Source organism: Rattus norvegicus, chromosome 1 (genome assembly GCF_036323735.1).
Source record: "Rattus norvegicus strain BN/NHsdMcwi chromosome 1, GRCr8, whole genome shotgun sequence".
NCBI lineage: Eukaryota > Metazoa > Chordata > Mammalia > Rodentia > Muridae > Rattus > Rattus norvegicus.
The window spans coordinates 110,311,971-110,331,891 of record NC_086019.1 but is presented as its reverse complement, the minus strand read 5'-3'; the positions used below and the strand labels follow the sequence as shown (position 1 = coordinate 110,331,891).

General features: G+C 39.5%; 1 protein-coding gene across 5 annotated transcripts in view; it reads right to left on the bottom strand.

Moving 5' to 3' along the window:
- Positions 1-8,386: 8,386 nt before the first annotated feature.
- Ano5 (anoctamin 5) overlaps positions 8,387-19,921 on the bottom strand; it is a 101,095-nt gene continuing 89,560 nt past the window's right edge. For 4 of the 5 annotated variants that reach the window (XM_017590139.3, XM_006229266.5, XM_006229268.5 and 1 more), the window contains 3 exons: positions 18,049-18,227; positions 16,120-16,225; positions 8,387-13,405 (listed from right to left, as the gene is read on the bottom strand). In XM_017590139.3, the coding sequence (XP_017445628.1) occupies positions 13,187-13,405; positions 16,120-16,225; positions 18,049-18,227 (504 nt within the window). In that variant the 3' untranslated portion in view covers positions 8,387-13,186. The remainder of the gene's footprint in view (positions 13,406-16,119; positions 16,226-18,048; positions 18,228-19,921) is intronic. The other variant, XR_010060061.1, reaches the window with a different exon arrangement.

Genomic DNA, 19,921 nt, shown 5'->3' with positions numbered 1-19,921 from the left:
GTGGATAGTCCTCCAAGAAACCTGATTCCCTTCTCCAGTGGCTCTCCGCTGGAGTGGGATGTCATGATTCCCTTCCCTATCTACATGTAGGCTTTGGGTGTCTCAATTTTGTGCACAGCTGTTGTGAACTCATGTGTGCAGTGAAAAACACATTTTTGCTGTTGTGTAGCACTCTCCTCCAACAAAACAGACATCATCTTGACCATCTTCATTTAGATTGGCTATGCTGGTCCACAAGAATCAGTCACACCCAACCTGTGGACTGTTGACTTTCCCTCACAGAAGAGTGGAGAGGCTCTTTGGATTCTCACCTCAAAGAGTGTCTAACCATTCATCCTAGCCACTTGGACAGAACTTGGTATCAATTGCACATGGCCCCAGAGGTCTCAGAGAGGTACTAGAGTATATTAGATTTGAGAAGGCTAAAGGAAGGTCCTCCATCTATAATGGAAGGGGGAGTCATCATTCATGTTTGCTGAAGACTTTTCAGTATGGCTGCTAGGGTAATCCATGTTCTATACTTGAAACTCATGGATTCTACAGCATGAACTTTGGTTTGTCATTGGGATCTTGTAAGAAGGCATAGATATAATTTACATCTCCTTTAGGACTACAGATTTGAGAAATGGTTTCTCACATCTGACACAGATTCATTATATGTGATTGAATAGCATTCAGAATTCTGAGGTAGGTGGATCACAACCCTGAGGCCACCTTGAGCTATATATCTCAAAAAGGAGCAATCACGCCTCCAGGTATATACTCCAAAGAAACGAAATAAAAATTGAGCTCAAGCAAAACCATGTCTATGTATCTTTAAATCATATGCCTTTATAATAGCCAAATGGCTTTAAGTGGATAATTCCTGTGGTACATATTTTTTAGCTCAGTAAGACTAGTTCATTAGCAAACACATTCAGGTCTTAATTTCACAAATGAAGAGATGCATACAGCCGAGCCACCAGAGAGTGCTTTCAGTGAACAATGCAGGGAGCTTGGTTCAAACTAAAAGCTTGAACAGGGCTGGATTTAAGATTAGAAAAAGCAAAGCATGGGAAGGGGGAAAACTCACTACTTACAGCTGTGGAAGATGGAGATAAAATGAAGGAGAAGGAGAGGAAAGTCATATTGACTGGCCCTGGGTCTTAAGTTCCTTCTCCTAGGCCTCAGCACAGGCAACATGTGTCCTGACACGCGCCCTCTGCCACACTCACCCAGAGTTCATCCGTGGCTAGGTTGGGAAGTGAGATTTTCACTCCTTGATGAAATCTTCAGTCTGTAAAGGATGAAGTGGACCACACCAGGCTCTTTGCTTGTCTCTCCGAGCAGTAATTCTGAGTTTAGCTTTACACAACCTCAGGAGACTTCTCAGCGGGGCTTGTTTTTAATTTCCAGTTCTGACACTTCATTGGAAGACCTCTGCTGCATTTCTTGTTCAGTTTTCAATCCTTACAACCCTTCCTAAGCACAGCACCAAACCCACAGCCTTAGCGATTTCCATATCAGGCAGGGCAGCACCTCTCTGTCTTTCTGGCTGGGGGAATCTAGTAGAGAATTGTAAGATCCTACATAAGACTCCATCCACTTTGGTACACTGACGAGCTGTGGGTCAAGATGATCAGATGAGATATTGACTCACCCTCAATTCCTGTGTATAACTCAGCTTATATGGTGTGGCGCTCCAAGGCATGAGCTGTGAAAGAATGAGGATTGTAGCGGAAGGAGGAGCAAGCTGTACCCTGGAACATGAGGTAAGCCTAGGGATCGCAGCCAACACACTTCAGAGGGGAGTGGAGCTGGCTTGTGCAATGCAGTTGCCACTCCGTAAGAGTTATGTAGTTCAAGTTTAAGAATATGCTGCAGGGGTTGGGGATATGGCTCAGTGGTAGAGCGCTTGCCTAGGAAGCGCAAGGTCCTGGGTTCGATCCCCAGCCCCGAAAAAAAAGAAAAAAAAAAAAAGAATATGCTGCAGGTACGCTGGGTGTCGTTCGCCTTTAATATTAGCACTCCGGAGCCGAAGGCAGGAGCATCTCTGTGAGTTCAAGGCTGGCTTGGACAGTCAGGAATGTACAGAAACACCTTGTAATTTGTCCCAAAACAGAAAAAAAAGGAATATGCTGCAGCAGCTTTATCAGAACCACAAGGGTATTTGCTAAGAGAAGTGAACTGCAGCTCCCATGTACCGTGAAACTAACCCACACACCCTCATTAACCACCCCATATTTCTCTCAACTCATAGACCTGGACACCGTGTTTGCAATAGGAGCATGTTATGAGGAGGGTTGCCCTAAGAGTACACACTTTTTATTCAGGTGAAGGAATCGCTTAGTATCCTAGTTTCTGGGAGCCAGTTATACTAGAAATCAATTTTTATTTTTCCTTCATAGCCAGCAGGGCAAGGTTGCAAAAAAAAAATCAATCAATCAAACAAACAAACAAACAAAAAAACCAAACCAAACCAAACAAAACAAAAAGCCCACAACCCACCCACCCCCAAAATACCAAAAAGAAGACTATTGCTTATCTCTGTAGTGGGGGTTAAATTGGGAACTCAGTTGTAGACTTGTGTTATACTACACATTATGGCTGCTGTATCAAATTGATTTTCTCAACAACAACCCTCTCTAGCATTTTCCATATTAATTTTGAGAGAATTGCATTATATTTAAAAGTAAATTGTGGTGGTCATTTCATGTATTTGCCTAATATCAACTTTCTACCCATAGCTCACAGATCTGTATATCTAAATATAGTGGGCATTATTAAGGTCAACTTTTGTATGGAATTACTCATTTGGTGGTACAGAGTATGTACTGATGTTTGTTTGTTTGTTGGGAGTATTCCTTCAGGTCTCTCTTACAGAGATAAATGACACACAAACACCAGGAAATTAGGTCTTACTGAATTTCCTGCTGATTCAACCTTCCCTCACCCATCTAGAATTACATGAAGGAGACTGCAGTCACCATTCCATTTCAGAAGTTGTCTCTAAAACAAATGTATTCTCAAAGTCCAAGTAAAAAAAAGTTTAAAATAGGGGCTGAAATGATGGCTCAGTGGTTAAGAGCACTGGCTGCCCTTCCAGAGGACCTGGGTTCAATTCCCAGCACTCACATGGCAGATCACAGCTGTGTTTATCTCCAGGTCTAGGGAATCTAATACTTTTATATGACAAACATGTACACAAAACATCAATGCATGTGGGAAAAGAGTTAAAAATAACCCATAATTCAGTATATGGCATCACTGGCTCTCAACTGTGTTTCTCTCTCTCTCTCTCTCTCTCTCTCTCTCTCTCTCTCTCTCTCTCCCTCCCTCCCTCCTTCTCTCTCTCCCTCCTTCCCTCCTTCTCTCTCTCTTTCTCTCTCTCCCTCTCTCCTTCCTTCCCTGTCCCCCCTCCCTCTCCCTCCCCCCTCCCTCCCTTTCTGTCTGTCTGTCTGTCTGTCTCTATCTATCTATCTATCTATCTATCTATCTATCTATCTATCTATCTATGGTTCAAATCAGATTCTATTTAGAAGACACAGAAGAGTGATGTTTCCTAAACTTAGTTTAACAGGCAGATTCTCCATCTCTTTTCTCTGCCAACTGACTGGCATTAGAAAAACAAGTTATTAGACCAATTGAGATCTTTTCAATCTGATTATTGATAACTTTGTCCTGTTTAACATGGTTCTCAGACATCCATGCTTTCTGCGAATTGATAGATTAAGATGTGAATATGGGTTCTTTTGTTTGTGGAATTGATAAAGTTTCTTCCTTTTGCTCTTGTCTGTAATAAACATGTTGAATAGGAGAAATGTTTAAAAGCTTTCTTCTTAACCAACTTCTACTTGACAATCTGCAAATACACAGAGTTGAAAATAATGACCTAAATGACAGTATATTACTTGCATCTTTGACTCAAATTTTAATGATGTGAAGCAATTGTCCTTGAGATGGCATTCAGACATTTAATGAAGTGTGTGGCTGGAGACCTTTTCCTAGCCTACATGGATACTGCATACAGTTGGTGTCATGGCAAACACAAAGACAAAAATCTATACATATAAAATGAAATTAAATTAAAAAGTTTCAAGACTACAGACAAATGTACATGGAAACTACATCTTCGAACCTTTAATATTGCATCACTCACCACTTTTAGGTAAGCAATCATTAGGTTTTTCTCTTCTTGTTTTCATTTAAGATGAAAATTGTATGTATTGATCATGTGTAATTTGGTGTCTTGGGATACGTGAGCAGTTACCGAAGAGATGAGGCAGGAAGATGCCTTGGTCTCAGCCTCTTGACTCAGTAAGACTCAGGCACGTTCACTGGGTCCAACTACTACTTACTGTTCCTTTGAAATAATCCAGTGTGTGTTTCCAACCAAAAAGGACATGGTTTCACACAAATTACAGCCTTCGTGGTCAGATGCTTGACATGGCACACGGTTTCTATTTAATCCCATGACTTCATTTGTCCCTTAGCCATGATAGCAGCCAAAGCATCAGATCATCATCACATACTGCACTTGTCAACTTTCTCCGGTGCACTTTGTTCTAGGACCTCTCTTTAAGATTACTTTAAGAATCGGTTACTTCGTGGGTTGTTCTTCAATCCAGACGTGTTCCATGCTCAGCCACAATTTTTTTTTCAAAACAGGGTTTCTCTGTGCAGCCCTGGCAGTCCTAGAACTCACTCTGTAGACCAGGGTGATCTTGAACTCAAAGACTGGCATGCTGCTGCCTTCTGAGTGCTGAGATTAAAGGCATATGCCACCACTGCCAGATCCACCTACCATTTTATTGAGAACATATTTTCAATCTGACTCCTGTGGTTTTACCTTTTACCCCTTGAGACTTTTCTTGCAGTATAGCAGAGCAAGATGGCCCAGAGTCCTATATACCACATGCTTCAGTCTTGATGCCTATGAGTTCATATATATACAAGTGTACCTGTGTATATACACAGTTAAATCTGCACTTAAGAAACACTGTGAATTGTATTATCCCTACTTTCATTAGAATGTGGCGCTGCTTGTTCTCGTTTTATCCCTTCTGTTTCCATAGCTATTCCCTCCTCCAACAATTGCTTCCAGTGTCTTTACATATCTGACCAACCCTACATATGCACTTGTCCATTCCAAGTCATCCTCCTATTTCTCTTAGGACGCCCTCATTCTAATCTAGCCGCACCAACACAGATGCAAAGGTGGCTTCCCACTTTTAGCTTTTTGAGGCTTCAACTTTGCATCGGTGTGAGCTCTTTAAGTCCACTCCTCAGACTTCCTAAACTACCCTCGTTCATCCTTGTACTGGTATTGGATGGGCACCCTTTTCATGTCACTCACGCTCCCGGCTAACATGTGCACCCCATCTTCTTCATCCATGCTCACCTTACTACTTGCTCCAAGCTTTGCTTTGTAGGGATGCACCAATTTCTTTCTTGGGCACTGTCTTTCCATGTTGTGCTTTGACCATGACGGATGGCCTCATCATCTTCTTTAGGTTCCAGCATTTGGTTCACAGCCACTTCTGGCTCCTCTGAAGGCTCTCATCTCTTCCTGCTCCTAGACTCAGTCTTCAAATGAGACCATTCCACAGTCTCACCAATGTCACAGTGACTGGTCTGAACCCACAGTGCTCCTGGTTTACATCTACTATTTGATTTGTTTGATCCCTTGAGTAGAATGCTTTCTTCCTCTTGGGTTCTAACTCACCTGGCAAAGCAGCTGTCACAGCTACCTGTAATGGAACTCCTTCAAAATCAGGATGGCTGACCTATTTCAGTTCTAGCTCCCAGTGGAAATCTGCTGAGCACAGAGACCATCTCCACCCTCTACCTTACTCCCCCAAAGCCAACACATACAAACCTGTTATCTGAGTCCCTACCTAATTTTTACTGCATGTTTCCTGGCTTTTCTTCCAGACTTCTAGTAATGATGACACTATGGAGGTGATATAGACCAGGTGAGAATGGCTTACAGTAGTATTGTCCAAAAACTATATAAAGAAATGCATTTTTCCATCTAATACAGCCTATGTCAAGCCATCTTGTCATGGACTTTGCCTCTCTATAACTGAACTCAAAATTAATGCATTACAATCAAATTTGTTTCTGTTCCTAGTATTTTATCACAGCAACAAAGATGAACCTGGACTGGCTCTCAGTGCCTTTCATTCTGCGTCTCTGTGGTGGTCTGGTCACACCTTTCTATTTCTAATGATGATGGTAGCCTTTCCAGGCTTGATTAGCTACATTCATAATGTGCTTTGAGAAACGCCTACTTATGTGCTTAGCCTACTTGTAAAGCCCTTCATCTTATAACATTTGACTCAGAGGACTTCCTTACTTAATCTGAAGGTACCTTCTCTTTTCGAAATCCTGTCTTTATCTATGGTGTGGGTTTACATGTTCTCAGGTAATGACTTCTTGAACTGAAGTTTTTAGTTTTTAAGACATGAAATGTATCTATTACCCCTGTTGTTTTTCCAGTTGATCCAGTCCCTCTTTCTCCTGAATTGGGAAGTGTGTTATTGTTCTTTCTCCCCCACAATTTTACTCATTTCAAACAGTCAATGTTTGTGTTATTACTTTTCAGACTTTGATTTTTACTTCACTGAATTCTCATAATTTCCCCCCATTCTTGGGGCTTATGTAGCTAATTCACACCTACCAATGTCCCCAAACAAACAACTTTGTTTTGATTGCTTCCCTTTTCAATAGTGTGAGGATTAAAGCCATTATGTATTTCCGTTAAAACTGTGTTAAGCTGATTTCCACCCACACCTAAATGTGACTCCCCATCTGTTCTGGGGTAGTTTCTAACGTGTGGGTTTTTCTCATCCATATGCCGGTGAGAAATGTGTTGCCTGTTTCATTTCCAAACATTTTCAAGCCACTGACACTTTCCTGTCAGTGAGCTTAACTCACTACAGCGAGGCAAGTACTCTGGAGAGCTCAGTCCCGTGACGTTAATTTTGCCTGCCGTATGGTCCAAGATGCTTTTGAACATTATTCGACAAACACTCGGAAGGAATGTCTGTTTTGCCACTATTAGATGTCATGTCAGCTCTCAAGTGAATTGCTTGAATATTCCATCATCCTTGCTGTATCCAGCTCTCTGTGTGGCCAATCACTCATTGAAAAAACACTAGCAGATTCCATCATAGCTGTGGGTTCACTAACCTCACAGCTTAGCTCCCTCTATAACTATTTCTCTTATATGATTCCTGTGTATTATTAGCTAATACATATTTAAAATAGTTATACAGACTTATAATTGCCATTTTATTAACAAAATCTCAGTTTACAGTACTACATCTTGCCTTGTAACTGTCTTTGCATAATGTGAACAGGAATTGATTTTTCTATTTCCTGTATCTTTTCTGTCCTCTTATTTTCGACCTCTCTGTCCTTACACTTCATGTCATCACGGACTTCTCAGGGATTTCATGAGAACTTGTGGTCCTTGCTGGGCTCTATACTAAATCTTTCCTCCAAATACATGCTAAATCTGTTGGAAGCTCACCTAAGCTTTGCTTTCTTTCACCCATTGTGTCTCCCAATCCACTACACAATGGGCTTACATCCCTGCTTGCCCTTCTTGTAGTGAATGGTTCCATTCAGGTCATCTGCTTTATAATTTTCTGATGTTTTTGATCAAATATTCAGGGTTAATTATTTTTCTTCAAAAACTGCATATTTTTATTATTCCATGAAATATAAACAAAGAAAACATTATTTACAAATGTGGAAGGCAGGCAAGAATGTGTTCAAATATAATATACATCTGCAAGTAGATACCATACAATGAATGCATTAATTCTGTTTTTAACTTATTTTGCCTACTTCTTGTCCACCTTTTCTCATGGTTACAACTGTCTAGATAAATCCATTCTATTATTTCTGGACCTGTGCTCTGTCACTGCTGACTAGTAGAGACAGAGCATCAATAAGCTGCCAGATTGGAGAGTGTCTTCTGGGTCTGTTTTTCCTGGTTTTCCTTGCTTTCAGTGTCTTTTCCTTTGTATTGTTTTATAACCACTTCTTAGGATGCTATCATGGTTTTTCTGCATTTCTTTTTTTTTCCTTTTTCTTTTTTGGAGCTGAGGACCAAGCCTTGTGCTTGCTAGGCAAGCCCTCTACCACTGAGCTAAATCCCCAACCCCTTTTCTGCATTTCTAAAAGTAGCTGCATATTTACCATAAAAATTACTCACCGGATGAAATGAATTCATTACACTAATATTATGTATTTGAAAATATGTAATTTGAAATATCTCAGACATTTTATTGCCATTGCTTTCTGACTCGTGGGATAGTCCAAGAACTGTTGCATATTTCCTGGTTATGTTATTTACTCCTTTTGTTGATGTTACAAAGAAAGGTAAATGATTCGATTTTAGTTCTTTGAAGTTTATTGGTTGTGTTTGGTTTTGAGATTGTACACGATCAGACATTTAAGTTGTTCAGAATGTGAGTTAGAAGAGGTTGTTGTTTTTCAATTACTGGGAGCACTTTATGGAAGTAAACTACATCTAGTTTGTTGAACATGCTTTTTGTGTGGTTTATAACCTTCCTAAGCTTAGGGATAGCTGTGGCCTGTGCCTGTTTGTTCAAGAAATCTTTTCCTATAAGGTCTGAGATGGTTAATCCTGTCAATTCGACTGGTCTTAGAATCGCTACTAGAAACACACGTCTGGGTGTTTCCAGGTACGTTTAGCTGGGCGGGAAGGTACCTTCCTTGGATATGTGTGGCATCATCATATTGGCTGGATTTCCCAACTGAATAAACCAGTATTCATGCCTCCTGATTACAGATGCAATGAAACCAGCTGTCCTCATGCTCTGTTGCCATGTTTTCCCCATGATGATAAGCCAAATCCTCAGGCAGTGAGCCCAAATAAATCCCACCTTCCGTAATATGCATTGGTTGGGTATTTTGTCACAAAGATGAAAAATGTAACCAGATCTTACTTGCCAAAATGGCAGATGGCAGCAAAGCAGCTAAGGTTTCTTTTTGTGACTATTCTTGAAGATCAGCATGATATGACGAACATACAATCCACCGAGTTTGTTTGCTCTCTTTTCTCCCCTATGTCCCCTCCTGCTGAGCCCTGCACTCCCATCAGTGGAACTTGGTTGCAGATTGACATAAGCAATAGAAGACACAAGGCCACTCACTATTCAGGAGCTCCGCTGTTTCACGCCCATGCCTGATGGCACATTTTATCCCAGACTGTAATTTCAAAGGAAATGCCTTCCCCATAATATTTAGAATTTTGCTTCATCATTTACATCCTGTATGATCCTATGATCAACCTATAATGTACTGAGGATGTGGTGCAATCATTTGACTTCTGAGCATTCTGGCCTTAAAAGTATATTGGTTGAATGTAGTGAATATAATATCTTTAATAAGTGGGAACTAGAGGTATAAATCTATCCAACTGAGAGTCTCTGGATGTGATAGGAGGGACAGGACTAGAGCAGCTGTGGAGGCTTGGCTGCCCTGATCCTAAGTGACTTTGTGCAACTCAAGGTAGGCCAGGCTGCCTGTTTGGCAGTCTCTGTCAAAGTGCTTACAGCAATTTCTCTAGACCCATTAAGCTACTCCTAATTGACTCTGCCCTTTCAGGGTGATACAGTGACATTCTGAGCTAACCCTGTGTCTGGCTGTGCTCAGAAGTGTCTGAAAAACAACATATCTCATGAAAAACCTTCTCAAAAGTTCTTCATTTAAGAAATTAGCTCTAAACTCAAGCTGATACAGACAGCACTAAATGAACTAAAATGGTTTAAAAAACAAAGCCCTCAAAGTTTGGAAGGATAAATAGACGGGGAGAAGGAAAAAGCTGTAGTATAGGGAAGTTATTAAATAATGAAATGGAGAGAAATGAAAAGGATATTTGTGTCAACATATTTGAAATTATTTGCTACTTTACTCACTGAGTCATTTGGCTTTTGAAGTCTATAACTAAAGACCACTTTTTCTGAATACCCACGTCCTCCTTTTAGGAGAGAACAGAAGGAAATACAGGAAGGAAAAGGGAAGGAAGGAAAGAGAAAGAGAGGGAGGGAGGGAGGCAAAGAAAAAGGATGGAAGCAAGAATGGGGTGGAATGGAGGGGAAAAGGGCGGGAGGAAAGAGCAAGCTTGTAAACCCAGAGTTAACCTCAGGACACAGCATCTCATATCAGGAGAGCTGCAGCCTGCATCCAATGACATATTTAGAGGAATGGGCACTTGTATCTCGCACGGTTTAGACCACACTATACCTTATGTTTTAAACGTTGTCATTAACATTTACAAAGTGCTGAAATAACTGACATACTTTAATTACTATACAGAAAAGTACATTCAAATTGCAAGAATAGTAACACGATAGTTCTATTGATTCCTTGTGGCAGAGTCCAAAGTCTGGCAATCCAATGCCTCCCTTCATGGCATCATTCAATTACATAATAACTATGAGAGGTTTGTCCGAAGTAATGAGTTATCTTTTTGAATGGCCAGTGCCATTATTGCTGGAGCGCAGAGTCAATGACTCTACAAACACAATCTGCAAGTAAAGGCTTTCTTTTGACACACACTAATTGTCAACCTGGAATTTCTCCAGATATTATTTCACCCTTACTAACTGGCATAGCAGTGAGGAGAGATTTGTCTATTCTTACCCACAGCTGTATCCCAAAGAATCCCACATGATATTCAGAGGAAACAGATCTGTCTTTCCTCTTGACGATGAAAGGGCGGGAAGGGTGTGGAATCCAGGAGTCCAGAAACACTGCCAAATTCAGACCATTTCATTTAATGACAGCCCCCCTTCTTTTGATGCCTAAAGTAAGTGGCGTGAAGGATTTTGGGTTTTGTGTAAAAGAATCAATGAAGATGATGACGACTTTGAAATGAGTTGTGCGGTTTGGGGCTTTAGCATTGAAGCCTAACTGTTTGATTGAGGTATTAACACATCCTGGCCCAGCATACATCAGGTGTCTGTCGCAGCTAGCTTAACATTGCTACATCAACCAATGTGGCGGTGGAAGCGAAGCAATTCTGCTGGAACAAACTACACCTGATTTTGGCTAACAGACTTTCCAGAAAGGGACTCTAGTTTCTCAGAGTCATGAAAGCAAAGGAAAGTGCTCAGTGGGAAATCACAAGGCCAATGTGATGTATCTGACAATGCACTTGAAAGTGAAGATGCAGATAAAGCTTCGGATGTGTTTGCTGTAGGATAAAGTCCAGCTTTGTTCGTTTCTACCATTACTCTGGATATTCAGTGCTTGCATTGCAGATTTTGAACCTGCAGTGTGTGGGGCAGCTTTGCAAGTCATCTTTGGCCTTATCTCCCAGTCTAGCTTCATAATATTTTCAAGCCACAAAAATAAAACAAAAGAAGACCTACAATCTTCCTTTAAAAAAATAGCACCATGAAGAAGGCAATGTACACTGTGTGTGTGACAAGCACAGTGGTGACAGTGTGATTTGATAGGCTACAAGAACCTCACCTGTGGATAGAATCATCCTCAAGATGACTGGTTGTCTTATGTTGACCATCTCCACAGAACAAAATTATCTCTCAATTATGAAATAATTTCAAGTGACCCAAACATGTTTCCAAATCTACCTAGTATGTGACAAATCAACATTGTCAATAATGTGATGTGCTAACTCTTTTATCATTTTTATAATATCCATAATCCCTAGTTTTAGATACTTAATGTCTATCAGTAGTTAATACTGTGATATCAGCTATGCTGTGAAATCGTGTTATTGGTAAGCAAACACTACTTTTAAAAAATCTTGTGATCAAATTTTTTGTATGTATGTGATTTTAAAAAATACTCCTCTATAGCTGAATTCTAATTTAAATCTGAAGATTCGACTATACTGTAGCTGGACTATGTCTCCCAGTCCAGTAGTAAGTTATATGCAGACACATGTGTGGTACCGTATTAACTGAACCAATGACAAGAATCGAGGTATATCCACATAGCCAAAAGTGTGGAAGGGATCATTTAACAAATAGACTTTTTCCTACCTATCACCTTCTCATGTTGTTGATTATGTTTTGGTGATAAACTCTGTGCTCACAACACTGACAGTTTCTCTAAGAGAAGACAAGTTGACATCTGAAATGTTGTATCATGTCAAATCAACAGTCATTTAGACAATTGTTCATATGTCAAGGGCATAGAAAGAAGGCACTAGATGTTGAAGGGCTGTGTAGCCCACGAAAAGACTGTAAACTTACAAGGTTTAGAGTTTGTTTAGAGCAAAAAGAGTCACATTTTGTAAACTGTGCCCAACTTCTACAAATGGATAGAGCTCAAAAAGGCTTCATGATGCAAAAATCAGCATTTCAGAGAAATTTAAAAAGTTCCACTTTATAATCAAATGAGTTAATCTCTATGTGTTGTCTTGAATTCTTTAACGCTTAAGAAGACACGCTGACTTCACACAATACCTGCACTTACGAGACCTGCAGCCACCATGATGTTGAAAGCAGTCAACAGAATGGAAACACTACCTTTAAGAGCCTTTTGACTCTCTTTTATAAAAATTCATTTAGTCTCATAGGGAAAGGAATTCAACTTTTAGGAAAGGCTATCTGGGATTCTGATTGAAGCTACCTTTCACCTGACATCATTAAGTGCACACTGCTCCTATCATTTTTACCCAGTGTTTGTTAGTAGGTGAGATTTCCCAAGACTTCTGATTTTCGCTTTCATTTGTGCATTTTACAACAGCAGATGTTTTGTGACTTGGTGGATCTCTTTGCTTAGTTTTCTCTTTGAAACAATCCTTTTCTTGTCTGGTGGGAGACAGGAAACACTCAAGAGTTGACGGTAGAGATGTACAGTTGCCCTGGGTAGTGACAGAGCACCTGGTCCCCCAGGTCATGGTTTCATCTAGGTAGCAACAATCCATGATGTCCCGTATGCCGAATCCACAGGCTCCGCCTATAACTGTTTATAGGACCCCGGAGGGTCCTGGAATCACCCAGTGGATGGTGCCAGCCTACATTCTCTTCTGAGAGCACACTGCCAGTCTCTATTGAAGTGCATAAAGACACTGAGTTAAAAATAAAAGAAGGAAAGAAAAACAAATGGCTACATGGCTTCCAGCATCCAGCCCAAAAAGCAGAGGCAACCGTGGACAGAGAAAGTGCATAAAGCTTCTCCACCTGTGTGTGGATTAGACTGAAGTTTTGGCCTTCAGGGATTTATTGTTTACTGACATATTCTTCATGATGTTACCATATTCAACGTCCAAGTTTTCTTTCAACTTGTTGAGCTCAAAGTCATGGATTATTTTGACAGTCATTAACTTTTCTCGTTTGATTTTCTCCGCGACGTCTTTAGGAACATCTGGTATCATCCAGGCCAATAAAAATTTAAACAGAAACACAATGTGCTGGGAGAGAGATAAAGAGATAAAGGAAGACCAATCAGACATACTGTTAGGATCAACAAGAATTTGGCAAGGAGTCATTACAGGTCCCCTGAGAAACTGATAGATTCTGTTGGACATAGGAAACACCAAGTTTACCATATTTGTATGTGTGTGTGTGTGTGTGTGTGTGTGTGTGTGTGTGTGTGTGTGTGCGTGCGTGCGCACCTATGTGTACCCATATATGCATGCTCTTACATGGGCTTATCCTGTAACTTTCCCACAAACAATGGAATTAAATAAATGTATATTTATTTTATATTTAAATAACCAATTGGAGAAATGGATCATGGCTATTTTTTTTTAAAAACCCTCCACTTTATCTGTGTCCCATTATAAGAACCTAATAAAACCTCTAAAATAATCCAATTTCCTTTAGAAAGGGAAGCTCACACTCAACCATGTACTTGGTGACTTAGTGTGACGTGCAAACCTAAGGCATAGCAGCCATTTTATTTTAGATTATTAGAACACTTTCAGGAATGAAGAGGCCGGGCCTTCTGTGGACATTAGTGTAGGGCAGAATTGAAAACAAGGACCCAACACTGGTTTATACTAGCCAGGCCTCAAAGTCTTTTCGGCACTGACCCATCTGGAATAGTAGAACTACAGACTGAACTTTTGTGGACATGGTGGTTTAAAAATGCTTGGCCCAGGGAGTGGCACTATAAGGAGGTATGGCCTTGTGGGGAGAAGTATGTCACTATAAGGGTGGGCTTTGAGACCTTCCTCCTAGCTGCCTGGAAGACAGTCTCTTCCTGGCTGCCTTCAAATCAAGATATAGGACTCTCAGCTCTTTCTCCAGCACTATGTCTGCCTGGATGCTGCCATGCTTCCTTCTATGATGATAATGGACTAAACCTCTGAAACCATTAAGCCAGTCCCAATTAAGTGTTTGCCTTTATAAGAGTTGCCATGGTCATGCTGCCTCTTCATAGCAATGGAAACTCTAAGACAGTGGGTTTCTAATGAAAGATAGGCTCACTACCTCCACACACTGGGCGTGTTATATCATCCTTTTAGTCCTCTGACTCTTGAATGGGCAATCCTATTCACTGTGCAATAAAATGTCTATCAAGAAAGAAAAAGGGCAAAACAAACAGGAGTCAAGAGGAAAGAAAACCAAGGCACAGTCCTATCTCTTTACAGGTAAGAAAACATGACCACTGAAATTTGAGGCAGGACTGGCATTGTATCAGAGTTGCAACAGAGGAAGGAAGTGTTTGAAAGGACGTTTTTGTTTGTTTGCACTCCACTTTCGAAGTTGAAGAGTGTGCTTTCAGATCTAGGTGATTAAGTCAGCATCTGCAACAACCATGTGGTCCAATAGGCAATAACTTGTTTGTAAAGCTTCAGAATTCCAATCGTTTATTCATTTTACGGCCACTAATAATGAAGGAGATGGGATGGCACTGTACTTCATAACTTATTAGAAGCTGGACAAAAATGGAGCAGTGTCTTAAGGGATTTTCAAGATTGTCAAAATTAAGGTTAAAAAATTAATGGAAAGAGTCTTAGGCTTTTAATTTCAGAACACACTAATGTAGCATTTGTAGGAAACGTTTCAATATTCAATACTTCAAAAACAAACCACTTGTAATTTTTCTTCACAGAGTTCCTGAAAGATGAATGCAACAAAATTAGGTAGCAAACCAAGGGAATGCTGAAAAGAGTTTACTCCTAGAAGACTGGTGTGTGTGTGTGTGTGTGTGTGTGTGTGTGTGTGTGTCAGAGAGAGAGAGAGAGAGAGAGAGAGAGAGAGAGAGAGAGAGAGAGAGAGAGAGAACATAAACCTAAGTAAGGAAATACTTTCGAAGCATATTGTATGAAAGAAACATGACTAATATTTATAAAGTTATAGCATATAAGTTTTGATTAAAGTCTTAAGTGAAACTCTGATGAATACATTATTTCAGAGTTGAGAGCTATTAAATATCAAAACTGTATTATTTAGTGAATAAGTCAGGTACCAGCAGGCTCTAAAGTGTCCCTTTGGCATTTCTGTGGCAGTATTCACCAATGGTCACTCTAAAAGACATTAATAAAGGCTGTTGATGAACTGAAATGATACAGATCAAGGGTGCATGGCTACTAACTCAGCCAAAGCTATTGGGTTTTGAGACTTCTGTACTTCAGAAGAGGAAAGCATATAAATCATATACATACATCATATGCACATACACATACATATGCATATATATATACTATTATTTGGAGGGACAGGAGGAAGACAATGGTTTATATATGAAGATAGTGTCAAGTGTGATCTTATTTGTGACATGCCATTCTAAGATGGCTACAACTATAGCCTCACACTAAAATATGTACTTCAAAGTTGAAAGTTTGAATACTGATTTCAAGATAGTTAAAATTAAGGATAAAATATTAGTAGACACAACTTTAGGAGTGTCGTGGCACAGAGCTTCAGTGCACATGTTCTAAAAAGTAGCCTTTTCCTCACTTTGTTGCTATTGCCTTTATATTGCTGTTGCCAAGGAGTGTATGTGAGTAACAAACTCCCATGAGGACGTTACAACTTACGACAACGAACGATCTCTTTAAGAGAAAAGTAAAGAAGCAAACTTCTCCATGAGAGGTGTGTTCACAGACAGCTATTTTGGAGAAGGGCACAATAGACAGAGATAAGAAAGAGATGGGGAGAGTCCAGGTCAGCTTACTTCCATTACTATGATGAAGGTCATCTTGGCGGCAAGGACATGCCAGAATTGCATGTTATGGCCATACTTGCCCTTGTGATCAGGAGGGTACCTATAATCTCTGTACCTAAAAAGGAAAAAGAACAAAGTGAACCATACGTAGGTGGACATCTAGGTATAGAGAGATGATCAATTGTAGATAAATATGATAGATGATAGACAGATAATGGAGAGATTGTCAATCTAGGATACAGATGATAGTTGATAGATGATAGGTAGATAAACAAGTAGACATGTAGGTAGAGAGATAGATAATCTGTAATAAATAGGGAGATAGGTGATAGATATAGATGACAGATAGACAGATGACAGATGGATGACAGACAGGTATTTAAGGGAAGTTTAATAAAGAGACTTGGCATAAGTTTTGATTGTTGCTCTTAGGAGATTGAGTACCAATGCAGATCATAAGAAAATAACAGATAATGTTAAACCTTTTCCTATTCATACAGCTCCAGGCTTGTGCTTCTTACCTACAGTACATCCCTAGTCGGAGATAAACCAGAGGGACTTCTTTAGTCTAATGCAAACTTCTCTCAGCAGAGAGCAAGTGACCATGGAATTTTGTCAAAATCCTCTTCCCATCTGACCCATCTGACTCAAACTCTGAGACTCTGTTTGATGCCAGACTGATGTCCTTTAAAACTCAGTCTAGCTTTTGCAAACTGAGGATACCAATCAGACAACTGAGATCTCAATCTTGAACACTGAGCCACAATCCCTTAGTATCCAAGTGTGCTGTAGATCAGTGGTTTTGTTTTTTCTAACTGTTCTGTAATGGTTTTCTTGCTTTATCAGCATCCTCAAGGAAGAATTCAGGGTGAGGTTGCAATTAAGATTAAAGGCCTTTGTCTGTACTTGTGTGCATTTGTCTATTTGTCTGATATCTATTGACCATCTATTTATGATTTATCTACTATGTATCTTATATATTTCTACATCTATATATCACATACTATCTCTGCTAATCAATCTGTGTCCATCATATATCTATGAATATATCTATATTTATCATATATTTATATCATCTGCCTATTTATCTGTCATCTATCAATGACCCTATCATATTTTTTCTTGATCTTTACTATGTCTGTCTATCATCTATCATCTCCATATTTATCAATATATCATCATTATTTATCTATCTATACATCTATGTCTATTATCTATATATTTATGAATTTATGTATCTATGTACCTATATATGTATGCACATATGTATGTATGTCGGTATCTATCTATCCATCTATTTTCTATTTATCATTAATCTACCAAACTTCTTGTATATCTCCATTAGCCATTTATCATCTATGTATCTCGATTATTAATCCACCTAGTATTGAAAATTATTTTTATATTCTATGGTATAAATATCCTCACAGAACATGATACACTGAGTATGGTAGTAACAGTTAACATGTCCCACCTCACACATTCTATGCTGAAGAAAACCTTTAAGTGAAATGATGGCTAGTGAACTGGCTCCATTAATTATATATAATTTGCATATTATATATTGTTATTTCTCCATTTATTAGTATGTTTTCTGAGAATAAATGGTAAAATTCAGTTAATTAACTATACTGACTGATAGAAAGTTGTTACAAATGATGTCCAGGGATCAAGGGCTAGACAGTGAACAATATTTTCAGGTATAATTCAAGAATACGAAATTATTTAAAAAGAATATGACCTCTATCCATAATGTTCTTTCCTTTTATACCATCTGTCAGCTTGCATAATGTGTGAATTCCAGAACTGATACATGATATCAACCCAAGAAATGTGTTGTCTCAAGTAAATCTTTTAGACAGTAGGGCACACATTAGGAAAAAGACAATTTAAGAAAGACATTAATAGTATAGTGCTTAAACCTAGACAGAAGAAGACCTGCAGGTGACGAAGTCTTTTTTCTCCATGGGCACTGTGTGGTTGGGAAAGTCAGCTATCAGGAACACTGACAGGCTGTTATTGATGTATCCACTCAAGGGCTCTGTGGAATTCTTTGAGTAGGCATAGAAGTAAACTAACCGGGGGATGATGTCAGATGTGAATGAGACAATGAAGGCCTGATGGACAAAGGGAGAGAAAGATGATGAGCTTAGTCCAGTGCTCAAAGTCTAACCCACTTTTGTGAGCCACATGAACGTGAGATGACTCAAACACCACTCTAGAACACACAAGGGTTCACGGGTAGCCTTGGATTAATCTTTCAAGATTTCATAACTACAAACTAGTCAAGTCAAGAATTGAACCTATATGTCTTTGCTGCTCCAAAGCATGTTCTTTGTCCTTGGCCTTGCCATGGCTCATGTTCCTGATTGACACATCCACTGTTCTTAGAAAGGGGCTAGGAGAGAGATAGGTGGGGAGAGGGTAATTCATTTGTCAGTATCTCTGTGTAGTTTTGTATCTACGTGTGTATTTCTGTTTGTATTTGTGTATTTGTGTGTGTCTGTATATATTCTTAAAATCTTTGTGTATGAGCATATAGGTGTATATGTCTGTATGGATGTACCCATGTGTATTCATGACTGTGTCTCTCTGTATGTCTTATGTGTAGCTGTGTCTTGTGTCTGTGTGTTGAGCATGTCTATAGCAGGGTGACAAATGAAAGGAAGGAGTATGGGTTGACACTTGATCGTAGCTTATTCCAAGTAATTCCAGAGCTTCGTATTGTGGGGTTGCTATTTTTTTTAAAGTAAAATGATCAGAAAAATAGTTTGTATATTCTAGATCACATGAATGCACTTAGAACCATCTACCTACTCTGGCACCAGTGCATTTAAATGGTATATATTTAAAAACCCTTTTCTGGAACTGCAGGGTTTGCAACCCCACAGGAAGAACAGCATCCACCAACCAGACCCCCAGAGCTCCCAGGGACTGAACCACCAACCAAAGAGCACACATGGAGGGATCCATGGCTCCAGCTGCTTACGTAGCAAAGGATGGCCTTATCTGGCATCCATGGGAGGGGAGGCCCTTGGTCCTGTGGAGGCTAGATGCCCCAGCATACAGGATGCTAGAGCAGTGGGGTTCCAGTGGCTCAGTGGGTGGAGGAGTACCATTATAGAGGCAGGTGGGAGGGGGATGGGAAGGGGGATTTGTGGAGGGGAGTCCTGGAAGAGGGACAACATTTGAAATGCAAATAAATAAAATAACCATGTTCTTAAATAAAAAAGATTAAAAAAACATAAAAACCCTTTTCTGTTCTTCTATGGCAATGAGTTATAATTTGTATTTCTGTTGCTTATTGAATATGTCCAACATTATTTACTCATAATTGGTAATTTCAAACAGATTTTTAAAAACTGGCACAGAGCAGTGTTTAACAGTTTCCACGGTTTGGAGCTTTCTTTTTGTTTATTTTTTCCAACAAATTAGCTCTTGCTTCATGCAGTATTTGTATATATTATTCTTTTATTTTCTAGGTTGACTATGATTAATTTTATTTTTATCTCTTTACTGCTTCTATTCATGTGTTGTGTCTCTGAGCTTTCGTTTGGCAGCTGAAGTCAGATGTTTAGGGGATGTTTTCCTGTCTTAGTTTTTAAAGAACATTATCAGCTGAGAATTTTTCTGTAACGTTTCTCTAGCTCATTTCTCCATGTTCCTATTGTATTTAAGTTTTACAATTTCAACCATGTTTCCTTCATATATTTATTTCCAAAATAAATCCCAATTCCCAGTTGTCAAATCTCCTTTTGATTATCTCAGTAAAACTTCACTTGAAAAAAGACCCCATAATTTTGATAAATAT